Consider the following 21,303-nt stretch of genomic DNA (forward strand, 5'->3'; position numbering starts at 1 on the left):
TTTCCTAACTTTTCTGTTGCATCTCCTAAAAAATCAACTCCATGGCTACTGCTTCCCAGTTAACAATCTCCTCCAGTTCCGATTTAATTGGCTTCAGGGGCTTAATTTACAGGTATGCTAGATAAAAAGGAAAGCATACCTAGGAACTAGGAGGCAAAACGTCACATCTTTGCTTTTCCTAACGTCTAAGTGGAATGTCCAACTCCCTTTGGTTATGAATGCAGGAAGAAATCAATTCTGATGGCAGTGATTGTCTTATTCAATCATATAAATCAACAGCTCTTATTGGACCTCTGAAGTACCTTACATCCGATGTTTATATGTCAATCATCATTTTGAAATTAGTCTAATTGCCTTCCTTTGATCATCTTTCAATCTTTGCCTTGAGTGCATCAGTAGGGAAATATATTTGTACTAAGTCTTTTAGTATCTTTTAGCTTTAAATTTTTAAGCTCACAAAAATACTATGTAATATGGCTGGGAATGTGGCTTAGCAATAGAGTGCTTGCCTAGCATGCATGAAGCCTTTGGTTCGATTCCTCAGTACCACATAAATAGAAAAAGGCGAAAGTGGCACTGTGGCTCAAGTGGAAGAGTGCTAGCCTTGAGCAAAAGCAAGCCAAAGGACAGTGCTCAGGCCCAGAGTTCAAGCCCCAGGACTGGCAGAGAAAAAAGAAAAAGAAAAGAAAAATACTACGTAATTTGTTTAGAAATATTATTTCCTCCTGGATTAAGGTCCATCGATGTCCACAATTTCAAAGGAGCTCATATAGCACAGAGTATTTACCAGCCACAGATCTACAGTCTACTATATGTAAAGGGTTCATTCTTCTGAAGATACTTTTATAATTATTTTCCAGACCATGGCTTCATCAGCTTTCAGATCAAACTATAGATTTGTATGAGTTGTAACCATTCACTCATGGTGGACAGTATAGGAATCTTTATTCTGAGAGACCAATTGTGAACCTACCAACTGGTAGGAACCAGAAGGTTTCTTGACTCCATAAGTAAAATTCATATGCTGTTGTGTGTTTAAAGCAAAAATTTAGTTCTCAAATAATAGAGATAAGTTGTAGATATGATTGTAACCCACTGTATCCATCCATTTATTCAGGTAGTAGCCACATGTTTTTGCATAAGTGGCTCATGTAGAAATATATGTTTTTATAAGAAAAATTTAGCTTCTAAATTTCAGTTATATGATTTGTATGTATGTATATATACATGTACATGTATATGTGCATGTATATGTGTGCCAGGACCGACACTTAAACTCATTGCCTTTTAGTGTTTTCCGCCCAAGCCAGGCACTCTACCACTTGTGCCACACCTCCAGTTGCAGATTTTGGCTGGTTATCTGGAAATAAAATTCTCTGTTTGCCCAAGCTAACTTTGAATGGCAATTCTCAGTTCTCAGCCTCCTCATTAGCTACAATTACAGGTATGAGACACAGACACCCATCTAAATAAATCTTTAAATATAACTTTAAACTAAAACTTTGTTATCTTGATCTCAATTAGAAAGTCAAGCCATCCACATTTGAGATAAGCTGGTATTTATAATACTTTTTAAAGAAAACATGTTTTGATACATTACATTAAGATATCAGTGCTAAGGCAAAAGGAAACTGTAAGATTTACCAAATTTCTTTTTCTTTTATTTTTTCAGTCAGGAGACTGGAGCTCTTTTGCTCATGGATAGCACTTTATACTTTGAGCCACAGCTGCACTTTTTTTTTTTTTGAGATAAGAGTCTCATGGGGACTTTTCTGCCCATGGTTGGCCTCAAACTGAGATCCTCAGAGCTCAGCCTTCTGAGTAGCTAGGTTTACAAGCATGAGCCAACAGCACCCAGCTAAGGTTTACCAAATTTTTACTGGAGTACATGAGAATAATATTGTGGATTTCATTAAAACTTCTATATTATGGTATCAGCAGGGATGTATTAAAGATACTTAAGTCACAAATTTCATGTTATAAAGATATTATTTTACGTATAACTGGCTTTAAATGATTGTCACAATTAAACAAAGGCTCCATTACAGATCTTCATATTTTTAGTATCTTGAATTGGATACATAAGACAATATTATTTGAGTATATTTTTAATAAACATATGACTTATGTTATATATCCATACAATTTATATTAATAAGTCTCAACTTTAAGGGAAAGAATTAGACTTTGATAAATGTCTCTTCAGAATGAATTTGACTCCAAAGCTTCTATACTTGAGTGTTTGTAGTTCAAATGCATATATTCCAATGACAAAGAGATGGCTATATTTAGGAAAATCTGCTCTACATTTTGAAATCTGTGACTCAGACAAGAGACAGTTACTTCAAGGTGAAGTGTGTGGATGACTTCTGAGATCAGCAATCAGCTGATGAGTTAATGGGGTCCTCATCTAACCAATGACCTTAATTTATGATATTACAGTGACTCAGTTAATAATGTAACATATGTCATGGCAAGATTGAGAAAAACAGGTATTACATAATTACTCATGGATAAAGTATTAGAAGAAAAGACAGAGCAATCATGTAGTAATGCAATATAGGCAACAGGCCTCTGTTGGGTTTCAGGATACTACTTTGCTTAGCCAGAGACATCTATTTCTCACCATTCTCAAGGTATTTTATGGAAATGATTGTTATATCACAGTTGTAACTACTTTCAACATCCCATGTGTATCTGTAGTTTATACTGTTGATGATGTTCTTGTATCACCTTCTTGGATTGTATCTACACTATCTCTGTAATCTTATCTGAGTATATTGGAAACCGTGTATACTGGTATTAGAATTAGGAAATTGAGAGGGAATACCAAAATTGAGAGACAAAGGGTAAATTAAGAGAAACAACAACAAAAGCAATACTTGCAAAACTGTATGGTGTAAGCGAACTGAACACCTCAGGGGGGGAAAGGGAGAGGGGGGAGGGGGGTATGAGGGACAAGGTAACAAACAGTACAAAAAATGTATCCAATGCCTAACGTATGAAACTGTAACCTCTCTGTACATCAGTTTTATAATAAAACTTTAAAAAAAAAGTCCAAGAGTTAAGTTATCAAGTTCCGTACCTAGTCAGTTACATCTTTCAGCGAACTAGTTGTCTTCTCATTGTCCTCAAATGTTGAAAAGCAATTTGAGTCTGTTCTCCTAGACCTTTCTGATCTTTTGAGATGAGATCTCACTATGCAGCCTGGGTTGGCCTAAATCTTGAGAGACTGTCTTGGCCTCACAAGTGCTTGGATTATAAATTTTGACCACCATGCCAAGCCATTCCTCCTAGGAGGAATGCTGTCATAGGGACTTCTTTGAACCTAATTATCTCCCAAAGGACCAACTTCTACACTCTGTCACACCAGAGGATTAATAAAGCAGTTGGGAAGAGGGACAAACATTCTGTCCATGTAACAGTCCTGACATATGATGTAGATATGATAATTATATATGGTGATAAATTCATGACAATTTTATTTTATTTTTGTATGAGCAGTATGGTGTTTACTTAAACACATATAAGGTGATAAATTCCTGACAATTTTATTTTATTTTTGTATGAACAGTATGGTGTTTACGTAAACACACCAAAGTGTATCCCTTTCCTAATAACCTAGGCTTTGAGACTAGATAGTGAACTACTGTACTAGATCCTGCAGGCAGGCAGTCATAGCATATTGGCATGTGAGTATGTATAAATAAGAAGGGCATGATGCAATTATGGTACAAAGGATGCAGATAGTAGCTCTTACCAGGAACTGAGTTTGCACACTGGATGTTCTCTAGGTAAGTGCAGTGCTGAGGAAACAAGAAGCCTAGAGACTTCCCTGCCCATCACTTAACACTTTATCACAAAATATGTACACTTAGGACACAAAATTTTAGGAAAAATGCTTTCTTTTTTATAATAAATCAGTATTATCTTATTGTAATTTTTACTTACTAAATATTTGGCTTTTTACACTTTTAGTATATTGTTTTTTATTTTATTAATTAATTTATTTTCAAAGTGATGTACAGCAGGGTTACAGTGTCATACATAAGACAGTGAGTACTTTCTTATAAAATTGTTACCTTCTTTCTCATTTTTCTCCCACCTCTTCCCCCACAGTTCCATCCCCCTTTCCCGCCCAGTTGTATAGTTGGTTTACAGCATATTGTCTTCTAAGTATTGCTGTTGCATTGGTTTGCCTTTTACCCTTTGTCTCCCCATTTTGATGTTCCCCTTCCCTTCCCTAGTTCTAATAAATGTATATACAATACACAGTGTACCAAAGTCAGTTACAGTGACATCAGAGGTAAAACCATGGGAAAGAAATACAAAAGAAAAAGACATAGTTTCACATGGTATGTTGAAAATAATAACAACAATAATAAACCACTTATTTCCATTACTTAGAGTTCATTTCGCTTAGCATCATCTTATGTGTTCATATGTACTAGCTATTGAGTTATTGTGGTCTTCTTTTAGGACTATCCTAGATGTGCATAAATTATTACTAATGAGGGAAACCATAGAGTCTATGTTTCTTTGAGTCTGGCTCACTTCACTTAATACGATGTTTTCTAAGTCTTTCCATTTCCTTACAAATGGGACAATGTCATTCTTTCTGATAGAGTCATTGAATGCCATTGTGTATGTATACCACATTTTCTTCATCCATTCATCCACTGAGGGGCATCTGGGTTGGTTCCATATTTTCATGATGGTAAATTGTGCTGTGATGAACATAATTGTGCTGGTAGCTTTAGTGTGGTCTTGCTTGTAATCCTTTGGGTAAATGCCCCAAAGCGGGGCTCCTGGGTCATAGGGAAGCTCTATGTTTAGCCTTTTGAGGAACCCCCACACTGCTTTACAGAGTGGTTGAACAAGTTTGCATTCCCACCAACAGTGTAGTAGTGTTCCTTTTTGGCCACATCCCCACCATCATCTGTTGTTATTAGTTTTCCTGATAATGGACATTATCACTGGGGAGAGGTGGAATCTCAATGTTGTTTTGATTTTCATTTCTTTATGTCCAGTGTTGTTGAGTACTTTTTCATGTGCCTCTTGGCCATTATCCTTTCCTCTTCAGAAAAGTCTCTCCTTAAGTCTTTGCCCCATTTATTAAAGGGGCCGACTTTTAAGGATTTGTTTTGGGGAACTTAATAACAACTCTTTCTGTTTGGGTTTGCCTTTGTATCTTTCATTGTACATAATAGTGGGCTTCATTATGATATTATTATGCATGTATTCAACATACATTTTGTTATGAGACTTGAACTCAGGGCCTGTGTATTGTCCTGAAGATTTTCTGCTCAAGGCTAGTGCTCTACCCTTTTGAGCCCCAGCTATACTTCCAGTTTGCAGTAGTTAATTGGAGATAAGAGTTTCACAGACTTTCCTGTCATGGCTGGCTTTGAACTGTGATCCTCAGATCTCGGTCTCCTGAGTAGCTAGGATTATAGACGTGAGCCAATGTGTACCTTGATAATATCCAAGCACTTCATTATCCTCCCTTGTCACCCTTCCCCCCCCCCCCATCCACTGGCCCTTCTCCTTGTCACCCAGAGCACCCTTTCTACTGTTACATCTTTACATTCTAGCTGAATTTCACATATGCAAGAACATATTGAATGTATGTGTTTCCATTTCTGGATTATTTTGTTTCAAGTGAAAGTTCTGTTGTATCTACTTTCCTGCAAGCGTTTTTAAGGCTGAATAACTCTCCAAAATGTGGTATGCACCTCATTTTCTTTTTTTTTTTTTTTTTTTTTTGGCCAGTCCTGGGCCTTGGACTCAGGGCCTGAGCACTGTCCCTGGCTTCTTCCCGCTCAAGGCTAGCACTCTGCCACTTGAGCCACAGCGCCGCTTCTGGCCATTTTTTCTGTATATGTGGTGCTGGGGAATCGAACCTAGGGCCTCGTGTATCCGAGGCAGGCACTCTTGCCACTAGGCTATATCCCCAGCCCGCACCTCATTTTCTTAACATCATCTACAGCAAAATTGAGTTAAGTCCCCAGTACCAAAAATAGACACGTGTGTATGTATATGTATATATACAATATTAATTCTTAGTATTTATCTAATATGTGTGCTAATATTTTTGAATTTTGCTATATATATATATGATTCCTCAATAAGTCATAAAAATAAATCATTATGGTAATAATCACAATGTATTTTCTAAAATTAAGGAAAAAAATTCATGGATCCGTAGTGATTGCCAAAGAGAAAAACATATCTTTTAATATAGAAGAATATAAGGACATGCCATGTGAAATTAAGCCTTTTTCTTTTGTCTTTCTTCCCTATGGTTTTACCTCTGATGTCACTGTAACTGCCTTTAGTACCCTGGGTATTGTATATATGTTTATCATAACTAGGAAAGGGAAGGAGAACATCAAAATGGAGAGACGAGGGGTGGAAGGCAAACCAATTCAACAGCAATACTTAGAAGACAATATGCTATAAATCAACTGTACAACTCGAGTTGGGGGAGGGAATTGGAGAGGGAGGAAGGTGGGAAGCTGGGAGAAAAATGAGGGAGGAGGTAAAATATTTGATAAGAAATGTACTCACGGGCTTACATATGAAGCTGTAACCCCTCTGTACATCATTTTGACAATAAATAAATTAATTAATTTAAAAAATGATATAAGGAGATTTTCTTAGTGATTTTGTGTTGCTGTAAAAAAATACAAGAGACTAGGTAAGAACTGGAAAAGAGGTTTTATTTTGCTCACAGTTCTAGAAGAAGACAAGTTGAAAATCATGAGTCTGGCATCTTGTCTAGAGAGCCTGGTGCTACATCAGCACATAGCACTAAAGTGGAAAGAAAGCCTCAGGTAGAAAAGGCATATGCAATTAGACCAAGAGGAGGCTGACCTCTTTACAAAAATCCAATCTCACAGTACTAATCCTGCCCTGCAATGTTCAATTCAGACCATATTTAAGCTAAAGTAATTAAAATTATATAATATCCATGCATGACATTAATAGTACATATTTACAGCTTATTCGGTTAGGTTGTTTGTTAGCAATGGAGCATCTTTCCCACCTGGGAATTATAACAGAAGGAGGTAGATGCAGAAGGAAAGCCTGCTTATTTCCACTGCTGCTTGTAATTATTAGGCTGCTTGTGAGGAAAACAGAAACTGAACACAGTAATAACAAACAAGCCAAGCATTATCAAGGAATGAAAAGCAAGAGCCCAAGGAAGACCTCTGGTTTAAAACAACTCAACTGGTTACTAATGTAATTTTGATTATTAAGAAAATGACATCTCTGGGAAAGAACAGCAGATTGTCAGTTTAAAAAAAAAGAAGGGAGAGGTGGCACTGGTGGCTCATGCCTATAATCCTAGCGACTGAGGAGGCTAAGGGAGGAGCATCACCATTTGAAGCTAGTCTGAGTAGAAAGGTCCGAGAAAGCCCCTTCTGGGCCAGCCTTGAGCAAAAAGCTAGCAGGCCCTGAAATCAAGTCCTCATCCCAGCACACACACACACACACACACACACACACACACACACACACACACACACTATTAAAAAGTTTCTAAGGACCTATTATTAAATTTCAAGGGCTAGGAGCACAGTTGCTCATGCATGTCATCCAAGCTTCTTGGAAGGTAGACAAGAAGATTGTATTTTGAAGACAACCTGGAGGGAAAGTTAGTAAGACCCTATCTTCATCAATAGGCCAGGTATGGGGTGTACTTGTTTGATCTCAACTACTCAGGAGAGATAGGTACAAAAGATTGCAGTTTGATAATAGCTTCCTATTTGAATAACCAAAGAAAATTAAAAGGAGGGGGAGTGCTAAGAGTGCCCAATACCACCTGACTAGAAGCTTAAAGCCCAGAGTTCAAACTCAAGTCCACATGAAAAGGAAAAGACAAAAAATTAATGCCACGATTCAGATTAATAATATGTCATTACATTCGAAAGTTCTTTCCTCTTCCATTTTCTTGGGTTTAAAAAAATACATATAAGGATATGTCTCTCTTGCAAAAAAAAAACGAAAATGGCAGAAGATTTATGAGCCTTCAACCATGCTATAGCACACTGTTTGAAATTCCAGGCTTGAACAACTGAATAAATATTCATCATCCTTGTTTTCTTTCTTCCTTCCTTTCTTTTCTTTTCTTTTTCTTTTTCTGTTTTTTTTTTTAACTAGGTGCCTCCCATACTTCTCGATAAGCAGTTCTCCGAATTCACACCGGACATTACACCAATCATTTTGGCAGCTCATACAAATAATTATGAGATAATAAAACTTTTGGTCCAAAAAGGCGTCTCCGTGCCCCGACCCCACGAGGTCCGTTGTAACTGCGTGGAATGTGTCTCCAGTTCAGACGTGGACAGCCTCCGCCACTCCCGGTCCCGCCTCAACATCTACAAGGCCTTGGCCAGTCCTTCTCTCATCGCCCTGTCCAGTGAAGACCCCTTCCTCACAGCCTTTCAGCTGAGCTGGGAGCTTCAGGAACTGAGCAAGGTAGAAAATGAGTTCAAGTCAGAGTATGAGGAGCTGTCCAGACAGTGCAAACAATTTGCCAAGGACCTGTTGGATCAGACCAGAAGCTCCAGAGAACTGGAAATCATTCTCAATTACCGAGACGACAATAGTCTGATTGAAGAACAAAGTGGAAATGATCTCGCAAGACTAAAATTAGCCATTAAGTACCGCCAAAAAGAGGTGAGTGGGGGTAGACTAACTCCGTCAAAATGCGCTCAAGCCTGACTAGTCCCCAGGAAAGAAATCTGCCCCTCACGAGATCAGTGTGGGATTTCACAGCATTTCTGTGCCCTTATAAGTGGGGGATGGCCACTGTTCAGAAGATGAGTTATTATCTTCACATTCAAGAGTAGTAATAAGGGTTTTGTTGGTAATGAGGTTTTAGTATCTCTATTAAGGCGCACACATTAACATGATAAAATTGAAACCAACTGAATTCTAGCATATTTACACAGAAAGTTCTGAGGGCCATTTTAATTGTTATAACTTTAGGTGCTTACACATAAATCTTGGAGCTTTCTCATCTACTTAAAAGAATTAACATTTGTAATATGCATATATAAATATATTTCAAGTGTGTGTACATATACATATGTGTACACACACACAGATTTGAACTCTTTTTCTTCACATAGCCATAGACAGTTAAACTGTGTAGATGTATGTGAAGGATCCTTAACATATTATAAGGTATTGTATTTTTAAAGGCATGTTAAATTTTCTTTATTTATAAAGGGAAAATCTTTAGTAAACCAACAGAATCTGGTCAAACTTTCTTCACATTGTGTTTCATCTCGTTTTGTCAAGAATGAGGAGTTATATTTCCAATAACATTTACATAGATCTGTACTACTAAGCAAGGAAGCACAGTCCATGTAACATTTACCATTTAGCATTGTTGTTTGGTGCTGCTGCCACAATTGTGCTTGAGTTCTCCAAAGACTATTTATCTCTTTCTCCAGAACATATTGATAGCTAGTAATTATGATGGAACAATAGTTGAAAAGCTTTATAAGATAAAGAAAAAGTGAAGGAGACTCATGAATTTTGAAGTGCACTGAGCTCTTCAGAACTTAATCTTGATGACTCCATATCAGTCCTGAGGGCTTTGTCTGCTGCTACTCACTAAAGACTCCCCACTCAAGGTGCCTGATTTAATTCCTTCAGCTTTTCCTGTAATATTTTGACCAGTTGAGATGATCCAGTAATCATAGGAACCTAACACTCTGAGGTTTTCCTTAGCAGTGTAGAAAACAATTTCCTTTTTGTGTAAGTGTGTGTATTTGCATTTCTTCTGACCCTAAAACTCATATTATAATTTGAGTCTATTCAAAGAATATTAGTTCCTTGTCTAGGTTTAAGACTCAAAGAACTGTCATAGGAGCTAGAACCATTTTAATGTGGTTTAATATCAATTTCACCAATTTATCTTATAGTTGTATGTTAATGTATCTATATTAAATTATTAATTTAGTGATCTGCATAGTAATAAGCAACATATTTGCCTGCTTAAATATTAACATATCATTATAAGATGAATAGATTAAATAAATAGATTAATGATTATACATATTATGGAGCTTGGTTGGGGCTCATGTACTAAAGTGCTTGCCTAGAAAGTGTAAGATACTGAGTTCAAAACAGCACTACCAAAGGACTAAATATAAAATAAAAATTCATTGTGTGTGTGTGTGTGTGTTTGTCGTGAATTACATGAGGTAAGATCAATGCTGTAGCCCCCGAATTTGCACCAGATCTTCTTAAAGATCCATTGTTACCATAGTGTTGTGATTTTCTTTCGTGGGATTTCTTTGGGGGGGGGGGTTATTCAAAGAAATGACACAAAATTGCAAATGATTCTTATCATCTATTCATTCACTATTGGTATTATCTTAGAATGAGACAAAATTCCCAGCCACAAAAGAGATTGCTTTGCTTGTTACACTCCTCATCCACTGGAAGTGGGTCAGCTCAATGTTATTATTGCCTGTATTGAGTTTGTTCAGGCCATCATCACTGATTTAACCTTGACATTGGTTGCAATGACTCATACAAGCTTAGGAAAAAAAGCCCTCACAAATTCCTTTCCTACATTCTTATAATGGAATGTTACCAGTGACCCAGTGACATCAATCAACCTACCCAAAAGGAATGCAAGATAGAAACCTTAATATGAACTTACCACATCTTTATTTTTATTTAAATTTGTACCTGTAGTTCATTTTCATGTACTTCATTCATTGTTTAATTTCTACACCCATTAATTGCGCCATATTTCAACATACATTTTATGGAATACAATCTAGACAATAGGCTAGGTATTTGGTTCTACATCGTGATTCCTCTCTCTCTCTCTCTCCCTCTCTCTCTCTCTCTCTCTCTCTCTCTCTCTCTCTCTCTGATCTCTTCTCTTAGAAAACATAGAGTATGAGAAGACAATCCTTAAACATTTATTGTTTTCTGTTTTGTTCTCAACTTAAGAAAATGTTCACCCCTGCTTAATGCTTGTTTTTGTTATTTTTTTTTCCTTCAGTTCTTTTGTATACTTTGTGAATATACAAAGTTAACTCACCTTCAAATCTTACTGGACAGAAAATCACAAATTAACTCATAGTTATGTAGTGACAACCTAACAGAAGCCACTTGATTATTTTGAATACTACTTTTGAGGTGCTTGGAACCTTTTTGCTAATATGAGGTTTAAACTTCTTTACTAATGTGATTTGGGAGGGTGATAGGAACTAGGAGTATAAGGTAGCTAACAAGTAAAAGATAGTAAAAAGGTCAGCTAAACATATGTAACAATTCATAACTTCTGAAAAAGACACATTTTTAAAGCCCATCACATTTGCATTTCTTCCTTTCATCCTTAGAGATGTCCATGGAGAAAATAAAAAAAAAAAATTTACACAGTTGTGCTGGCAACTCTTTCACTCTATATCAAAGAACATATTTCCCTGAGGGTGGTAATTTTCTCCTAGCAAAGTAACACTGTATGGCTTATAGCATTATGAAAAGATCAAGAATAAGAATTATCTCTCATATATGTCCTTGGATACCAAAAGTTATCTTTCATAAACATATTTCAAGATCACTCAGAAAGTATTGACTTCATAATGTTTGATTTAGCCAAGAGCAGTGGCTCACACTTATAATCTTAGATATACAGGAGGGATGTGTGTGTGTGTGTGTGTGTGTGTGTGTGTGTGTGTGTGTGTGTGTGTGTGTGTGAAGATCCCAGGTCAAGTCTGGCCTAGGTAAATACCAGATGCTCACTGAAAAATAACTAAGCAAAAAGAGCTTAGGTTGTGGCTTAAGTGGTAGAGTTCTTCAAATCCCAGTATACAAAGATCAAGAAAAAAATGAAGATAGTTGTTTTAAATTTTTCTACTAAGATTATGTCCTATATTAATTTTGCTTTACCATAGCTGTCTTGCCTTACAAATCATTGCCACAAATTTCCCTGGGTTATTTGAAACTAATATGAAGTTTACCCTCAGATCCTTTCTTCATGCGTTTGGAATGCCTTCTCATTAATCTTGATGTTGGCCAAGTTCTGGTCATTCTTTACAGCTCATCTCATTTTACTTCATTGAGGAGCATTCTAGGCAGAAAACCCTTGTGCACACTCTCTGAGGTAAATGAGTTGTATTCTCACACCTCCTCCCTCTCCATCTCCTGGTTAGGAGCACACCTATCTTGACCACAGCAGTACCTAACATTTAGAAGGTGTTCAGTAGTGAATATAACTGAAAGAAGTTACAAATATTCACAGTTCTCAACAGTTTCCTACGATTTTTTTTGCTTGATTAAATTGCCATGTTTAGATTAATCACATAATCATTTCCTTATGAATTCAGATCTTAAAATAATTCATATTGTCAGAATTTGATTGCAGAGGTGACCTAGTAGTTTTCCAATATTATTCCAAAAGAATGTTTTTACATTAATTGCATAGCATATTCATTACAATATGATTTTGTGTGTTATTTTCTGATCATCAACCACAGAAAGAAAAATCTCATTATTTCTATTCACACGAAACTAGTGATGTAATAGACCTACCAGTCATTTCCTGGTAAATCATTATCTTGTAGCATATTAAAGCAATATATGCTAAACACCATATTTGTTTGTTAACATGGTTTAGTATTCTTCAAATGGCAAGTAAATCTATGCAGCATGAACTGTCATTTTGTTTGAGAAGTCTGAGTCACAGGGTGCTAAGTACCTTTCAATTTCACTCTGTTCACTGTTTGGACCAGGGTGCGAATTCAGAACTTAAATCCAAAAACTTTGACTCCTTTATCTTTCTTTCTTTTTTTATTTTTTTAAAGGCATTCCGTGTGTGTTTAACTCCTAACACTTTTATTACTATGCTGAGCTGAGCCAGGGAATGTACCTTGAGGAGGGTTCGGAGTGAGCACCACATCTCCATCAAACTCACAAAACTAGGGAACCTGAAAAAAAAATCAGAACAATAGAGCCATAAGCTTAGAACAAATTCTGCCACTGTGATTGGGTGATCGTGAGGAAGGAATGAACACATGGCGCACATCAGGAACTGGTTCCTTGGGTCTCTGGCATGATGTTTGTGAGTACAGAATTTGTGACCATCGAGATGATTCCCACTGATCCCAGATCACTGACTATGAATGGAGAGTTTGAGACATTCCCTCAATACTTTTTAACCATGAAAATCTTACTGAACTTCCGTTAAACATGGTTGTCAGCAATGTGAATTCACTAATCCATACACAAAGCGGTTTGGATGTGGAATAATATTGTTGAGGAGGGGAAGACATCATTTTGAGTGAAGCATCACTAGTCAGTCTCTTTACAACATTTCAAATTCAGAATGGAATTTATTTCTACATAGTGAATGGCATGCATATGCATGCTTTTAATACTATTCTTTTTTTTTTTTTTTTTTTTTTTTTAGCCAGTCCTGGGGCTTGGACTCAGGGCCTGAGCACTGTCCCTGGCTTCTCTTTGCTCAAGGCTAGCACTCTGCCACTTGAGCCACAGCGCCACTTCTGGCCATTTTCTGTATATGTGGTGCTGGGGAATTGAACCCTGGGCCTCATGTATACGAGGCAAGCACTCTTGCCACTAGGCCATATCCTCAGCCCTTAATACTATTCTTAATTCACTCTTACTATCTTTTTAAAAAATTTTATGTCCTCACAGCTGGCATCTGTCATGCCCTGCTGAAACAAGCCTTTCGCCCATCCTGATTTAAGACTGAACACCTGTGCATGAAAAGAGAGCTAAAAGTCAAGGATCCTTCCCGCTCTTGTAGCTGGTAGAGTTGAGAAAATAAAAGCCAAAAAAATATTGAGTGTTCTTTCCAGCTTCAGGTTGCACTTCAAACCTATCATGGTTACTAAAATCCCTCTTTTTCTTTTCCAAATTATACTGGTCTGAGCTGGATTATTGCCCATGGTCAACAACTGGTTAATGCCTCTGTTCATCATTCTCAGCCCCTTGCTTTGTGCCAGTGGTGCAGTAAAGTTCAACTAATTCTTTTTTCATGGATAGAAAACTTGATAGAGTTCTAAAAACCATATAATTCACACCCTCATTTGCAAATAGTCAAACTGTCTCCTGACAATGAAGTGTATTCTCTAATGTTTTATACATACCAACTGGTGATCAAAGTGGGATAAAACTTACCGAACCAAGCCATTTCCCTTCATCATACTCTTGCTTTTCGAATGTCATCTTTGTGCCTAAATTATATGCACAGATGAGGCTCTGCTTCCATTTCATTTAAAATATCTTCAGCATTGATCCGTCTTGGAGTCCTCTCCTGTCAGACATATCTCTCATGTCTCACTTGAGGAATTGATTTTGAATATATCCTTGTCCGGAAGGATGTTGCTTGGATGTCTCCATCTCTCTCTCTCTCTCTCTCTCTCTCTCTCTCTCTCTCTCTCTCTCTCTCTCTCTCTCTCTCTCTCTGTGTGTGTGTGTGTGTGTGTGTGTGTGTGTGTGTGTGTGTTCTGTCCCTGAGTTATTTTACTCAAAGCTAATGCTTTACCACTAGAGCCACACCACCACTCCTGGCTTTTGGGTGGTTAATTGAAGATAAGAGTTTCATGAACTTTCCTGCCCAGGCTGACCCTCAGATCTCAACCTCCTGAGTACCTAGGACTACAGGCATAAACCACCAGCTCCTGGCCTCAGTGGATTTTTCCTCCACTCTTTTTTTTTTTCCAGTCCTGGGGCTTGGACTCAGAGCCTGAGCACTGTCCCTGGCTTCCTTTTTGCTCAAGGCTAGCACTCTACCACTTGAGCCACAGCTCCACTTCCAGCCTTTTCTGTTTATGTGGTGACGAGGTATAGAACCTAAGGTTTCATGCATGCAAGGAGAACACTCTACCGCTAAGCCATATTCCCAGCCCCTTTCCTCCATTCTTATTATCTTTAATCTGTGTATTTTTAATTTCCTTCTTTATTCTTTCACAAATATTTGTCAGTAGTTCTGTAGCCTTTATTTTAAAATGTGATGTTAAATAGGATTTTCCTTATAAGTTAATGGAATAGCTGAAGAACAAGAGAATCAGCTTTTAAGCAGCCCCTCTACTCAATTTTTTTAATATGTTTATCTCATCTTATGCTAGGACTGAGGATTGAGCTCAAGGCCTGACACTCCTGTTTAAATTTTCTTGCTCAATACTAATACTTTACCACTGGAGCCACAAGTCCACTTTCCATGTTGGATGAGAAAATGTGAATGTATGTATGGCAATTGGATGCCTTTCCTAGCATGGTGAATTGGATTGTTTCCAAAATTCAAGAGTACAGCTTTCTGAAGCTTCTTTAGAAGTCCCAAATTTTATATTATGTGCTTTGGTTTATTCAAAGTTCCATGCTGGAGAAATAATACTACTGTTGAAGGAGACTAAAACACAGCAAAAGGAGAGCCCTAACTCCACAGAAAGGAGAGCCCCAGAAGGTTAGGTAGGCCATGAGAAAAGCCATGGATTAGTGAATTCAGAACAAAACAAAGGAAATTTTGTTTCCTTTCAGTTTCCTAGACTTTTATTCATTAGTCTTTCATAGGCTTTCTTGGTTGTTTTAGAAATTATTTCTTTTCTTTTTTGGGTAGAGGCTAGAATTAAGTTCTTTTTATCATTATCTTATTGTAAGGATGGTGTACAGCAAGGGTACAGTTACATAAGTAAGTAATGAGTACAATTCTTGTCCAACATTGTTACTCTCTCCCTCACTTTTTTCTCACTTTCTCTCCTCCCCCACCCCTCCCTGACAAGTTGTAAAGTTCATTTTCCAACATAATGCCTTTGTGAGTATCACTGTTACATTGGTTTGTCCATTGTCTCACCATTTTGTCATTCTCCTTTCCTTCCCCCAATCAGATACACACATATACGACACAGGATACCAAAATCAAGAACAGGGACAGCAGGGAATAACCAAAGGGGATGATTAGAAAAATGAAGGAAAACGAAACTCTTTACCAGTAGTTTCTCACATGCAAACTGGTTTTGAACTGAAAGTGTATTTAAAAATCAGTAATCACTTTTAAATAAAAATAGTTTAAAACCAAACTTCTTATAGCACAAATTTCCTATTTAAAATGAGCCAAAGACTTTTAAGTGTCACTTAAATTTTCAACCTGAAGTTGACCTAGTGAAATTCCCAGTGAAATGTCATTTTGGGATTTCGATGGTAGTTGAGGGAAAATAGCAAGTGTGTGTGTGTGTGTGTGTGTGTGTGTGTGTGTGTGTGTGTGCATACACATCACATATATATCACATACATAAAATTATCGTTCCATATATTTTTCTATGTATACATATATGTCTATAATAAATATATAGATATGTTTAATATATTAATGTTTATATATGTGTATATGATTTTGTATGTAGCAACTTTACACATAGCATCTTGAAACATATGTATATGTTTAGCATACCATACAGCTTATATAGGTATATCTATTATATCTATTACCATCCTCTGAAAATTCACAGAGACACCAGGGATAGATTGCTGTTGGCTGCTGAATCAAAGTTTGTGAAGGGATTGGTGAACTTGGTGAACAAAGACTTTAGAGCCACTGGATTCAGCTACCTGTTTGGCAGCCACCAGACAGCTTTACACTGGCTACCAATTACATGGAAGGGCTGACCTTCATTAAACCTTGCTTGTCTGAGTTTTTTTGTGTGTTTTTTTTTTGTCAGTTATGGAGCTTGAACTCTGGGCCTGGGTGCTGTCCCTGAGTTTGTCAGCTCAAGGCTAGCACTCTACCACTTGAGCCACAGTGCTACCTCCAGTTTTCTGATGGTTAATAAGAGTTAAGAGTGCCACAGGCTTTCTTCCCAAGCTGGCTTTGAACTGTGATCCTCAGATCTCAGCCTCCTGAGTGGTTAGGATTACGGGTGTGAGCCACCAGCACCTGACCTGTTTTGTTGTTGTTTTCTTATTCTTCTGTTTTACTCTTGTTTAAATCTGAAGATTCTAAATCATACCTGTTATGCTTTCTTGTGCCCAGGATATGCCACATGAGAATGTGGACAGTTTGGGTACTTTGATGTCTCCAGGACATAAAAAAAAAAAAAAAAAACCTTACATAAAGTATATCCAAGAGAAAATTCTCAAGAGAAGAGAGAGACATCGTTGCTATGGTAATTATCTTCCATATGCAATGATTCTTCTGAGTTACCTTTGAGTCATTTATGCAATTAAAGGTGTTAGTCACTTTACCTGAGCTTGGTTTATTTAGTTATCTCATACTGGGCTACTTGCGTCATATCTAATGTTTCTTACCTATTATTATAACCTGTTTATATCTTGAACTATTTTGAAATTATTGATGTCCCTCAAATAAATGTTTCCTCAGATATCACTTTCTCTAGGAAGCCTTCCCTTAATCTGTTTTCTATTTAGCCTATCAGCAACCAAATGCTTTATTGCTATTGATTTTTGTACTTATCGTTAGTTTTCATATTTTGTTGATCTGGTTGAACACCTTGCCTGTTGCTTTAACTCTTCCCATACGTTGCCCACAACACTACTAAAACTTTCTGCCTTTGTTGTGATCTTTAGCAAATGCAGATCCAGGGAGCACTTTTCCATTCCTTTATCCCAAGGCACCCCTCAGTTTGGGCAAACCACCACAGTTATTACCACACAGAGCATAGAACACACTATTGCATGCATGCATCCTCCCGAGGCCCTCTGAGCACCCATACTTACTGCCTGTAGTCTGTGTTTCATACCAATCCAAATGCTACAATTACATTTATACTATCTCATCCATAGACCTTTATACCCCAAGTCATGACCAATGACCTTTGCTTTATTTCATTTTCCTCATCTTAGTCAGGCTGTAAAAATCATTTGCTACATAGTAGGGCAGGAAAAATACCCTTCTCATTGGCCATCTGCCTGTACAAATGATTTCATATGGATGATGATTTTGTATAGATGATTTTGTATGGCTCTAGAATGATGTTAATCTCATCCTGTACTCTAGCTGTATCTACTTCCAAGGGTATTTTTGATCATCTGATCATGTAAGAACTTCCGGGAGAATTTTGTTTCACTGATACGTGATAGCTTCTCTTCTGTGATTGAAAATAACTATCATAAACACAGCAATGCTTGCCCATGCCTGTAATCTGGGCTACTCTGAGCTATCTAAGCTGAGATATGTGGATCAAGATTTGAAGCTAGGTCTGGAAGAAAAGTTGTGAGACTCTTATTTCCAATTAGCCAGCAGTAAGCTTGGAAGTGGTATGGCTCAAGTGATAGAGCATTAGCTTGGAGCACACAAGAAAAGAAGAGGGCAGGACTGGGAAATGTGGCTTAATGATAGAGTGCTTGTCTAGCATGCATAAAACCCTTGGTTCAATTCCTCATCACCACATAAACAGAAAAAGCCAGAAGGGGTGCTGTGGCTCAACTGGTAGAGTACTAGCCTTGAGCAAAAGGAAGCCAGGGACAGTGCTCAGGCCCTGAGTTCAAGGATTGGCAAAAAAAGCAGAAGAAGAAGAAGAAGAAGAAGAAGAAGAAGAAGAAGAAGAAGAAGAAGAAGAAGAAGAAGAAGAAGAAGAAGAAGAAGAAGAAGAAGAAGAAGAAGAAGAGGAAGAAGAAGGCAAAGATTACAGTCCAAATGTCAGAAATGGCAAAAGAAACAAAGAAAGAGGAAGGAAGGAAGGAAGGAAGGAAGGAAGGAAGGAAGGAAGGAAGGAAGGAAGGAAGGAAGGAAGGAAGGAAAGGGAAAGGGAAAGTAAGGGAGAGAGAGAGAAAGACAGAAAGAGAGAAAGAAAAGAATAAATGAAAAATGAGAGGAGTGGGGAGGAGAAAAGAAGAAAAGATGAATAAGAAAAGAATTGTTATAAAAAAAACTGAAGTTTATGAATTAAAACTACTTTCCTTTTCCTCTTTGAAGCAGGGATATAGTGTTAGACAAATTATCCTTTGCATTTCTCTTTTCTCAGCTAAAATGGTGACTCTGCAATGATCATAATGAAAATCCAGAGTTTAATATAACTCTTGGCATGTTTGCTCATAAAAGAATGGCAATTATAATTGTTACTGTTGTATTTTCCATTAGGGGTCTGCCACTTCACAGACCTCTAACACACAAAGATAAGCACACTCAGGAAAGTGGCTGTATAAGTGTGTCACTTCAATTAGCAGCAGCAAGTCTGGCTTCATCATTTAATATGTTAATGTTTGTGATCAATATTCATCTGTGCCCCTGGGTTACATTACCATTTTGAATATCAAAAAGTGTATCCTTCTTACGGTGCATTCTATATTAGGATCTACATTGTTACCAAAGAGTATAATTGCATTAATTTTATTCCAACCTCTGAAGTTGGCTCTTCTCCAGCTTTTCCCAGGATAGGTTTTCAAAATCAATTTGCATTATGAATTATCCACTTGTCCTTCTGACCTGCATTTTAAAATGTATCTTAGGCCTTATATCTGTTTGCCCTTGGACCTGACTGTTCTAGCTCAGAATCATGACCTGCTATCATAGTCACACTGACAGAAATGCAAGGCAGATCTTTGGGTTTTCATATACAAAACTGTACTGAGTGGTCTAAATATTCAGGAGAGAAAGCAGCCTTCTAGTTTAATTTCCTCTCTTGCTGTTCTGCAGAGGGTACTCACTGACCAAGGCATGAGTCCCTACCTCTCTTTGCTCAGCGTCCATAAACTTCACTCACCTGCTGTTGCTAGGCAAAGGCATCATGGTCCACCGATTCTATGATGCTCCATCTCAGCTCCTGGGGACCAAACATTTCAGGGCCTGCCACTGTGTAATGCAGGAAGCAAATGCCTGTTCCAGACTTGTCAGTCAGCTGATAGAATAGTGACAGGTCATTAGGCATTTCATTTACCACTAAGTTTTTAAAGCTTGAAATTCAATCCCCATGAGATTTCTTTACAGCTAATTAACTGGCATATAACCACTTCCTCCTAATACTGAATGAGAGTGCTTTTACTTTCCTTCACAAGATACATGGGAAATTATATGTGTCCAAATTATTACATATGAATTTCTCTTGTCTAAACAGCACTGATTAAATACTTATTTTAGAAAACACCAATGTCAGATAGTATTTGTAAGCTAGCTACAAAATATCACTTATATTGTATGCTGCATATTGTATGCTGTCTATTGTATACAAATACAAAATAGAGGAGAAATTTATGGTCAAAGAGGTGAATATATTCATTGCAGACAAATGTGTAAAAGTAACTCTTCTCAATGCAGGCTTTATTTGTTACAAGCATAAACTAAAAATGATAGTAAGCTAATGATAGTATCTTTGAAAAAATCCCATTATCCCACCGTTTATTGGATACCTTCCCCTGGATTCAGATGATTTGTGTTTTTATATTAACTGGTACTTCTGATTCCATGATGACTGACGAGCAAGAGTTAGATCAGCCAGTTTCCATTATGCTGATACAATCACTTAGTTTAGCACCAATGGAGTACCATTTCTTTTGTGTATTTTTTTTCCTACATCAACATTTCTCATATAAATTTCAGGACAATTTTTTCTGTGGTTGTTATTCTGTGACCTATATTTTCCTTGTCACTAAACAGAATTAAGAACTGAGAGGGTTTGGGTTTTTTTTTTTTTTGAGGTTTAAATTTATCCCATTCTGTATTCCCTGGAAAATTGCAAAAACCCAGTAGGTTGTCTTTAAGAAATTAATGAAACACTGTGTCGCTCTCAGAAAACTATGGGTAGTTATAATAGAAACCCACCAAATTGAGTGAGGTTCCTTATGATGTGTGCACCCAAGAGGAATCTTGCATGCATGCATATGTGTGTGTGTGTGTGTGTGTGCAAGTAATAAGACTTGCCTTTAACTCAAGGTGTTCTCTCTACTTTTTTACTCAAGACATGCACTATGCCACTTGAGCCACAGCCTCGCGTCCCACTTTTTGGTGATTTATTTGATATAAGAGTCTCATGGATTTTCCTGCCTGGGCTGGCTTTAAACCATGATCCTCACACCTCAGCTTTCTAAGTAGCTAGGATATTACAGGCATAAGACACAAGTGCCCAGCACCCAAGGCAACACTTTTACTTATCATTCCTCCTCAGATGGCTTTGACGACATTAAGTCCATTTTTCCTAGGTAGAGGTTAATAATTGTATGTTTGAGTTCTTGGAACTTGAAATCTATAGTACAGTTCTGTAGGACTGACGCTGCCTGTGCTGTGATTTCGTGATGTATGACACAGGCTTAGTTCTGAAGCTGTGTGTTTGCAGAGGGCTTCTGGGATGGAAC

The 21,303-nt window shown here is 37.4% G+C and overlaps 1 protein-coding gene across 1 annotated transcript in view; it reads left to right on the forward strand.

The window, feature by feature from the left end:
* Positions 1-21,303, forward strand: part of Trpc4 (transient receptor potential cation channel subfamily C member 4) — a 196,125-nt gene that overhangs the window by 85,997 nt on the left and 88,825 nt on the right. Inside the window, exon 3 of the mRNA XM_048341466.1 lies at positions 8,167-8,685. Coding sequence (XP_048197423.1) covers positions 8,167-8,685 — 519 coding nt within the window. The remainder of the gene's footprint in view (positions 1-8,166; positions 8,686-21,303) is intronic.

This window comes from Perognathus longimembris, chromosome 3, assembly GCF_023159225.1.
Source record: "Perognathus longimembris pacificus isolate PPM17 chromosome 3, ASM2315922v1, whole genome shotgun sequence".
In the NCBI taxonomy this organism is placed as follows: Eukaryota; Metazoa; Chordata; class Mammalia; order Rodentia; family Heteromyidae; genus Perognathus; species Perognathus longimembris.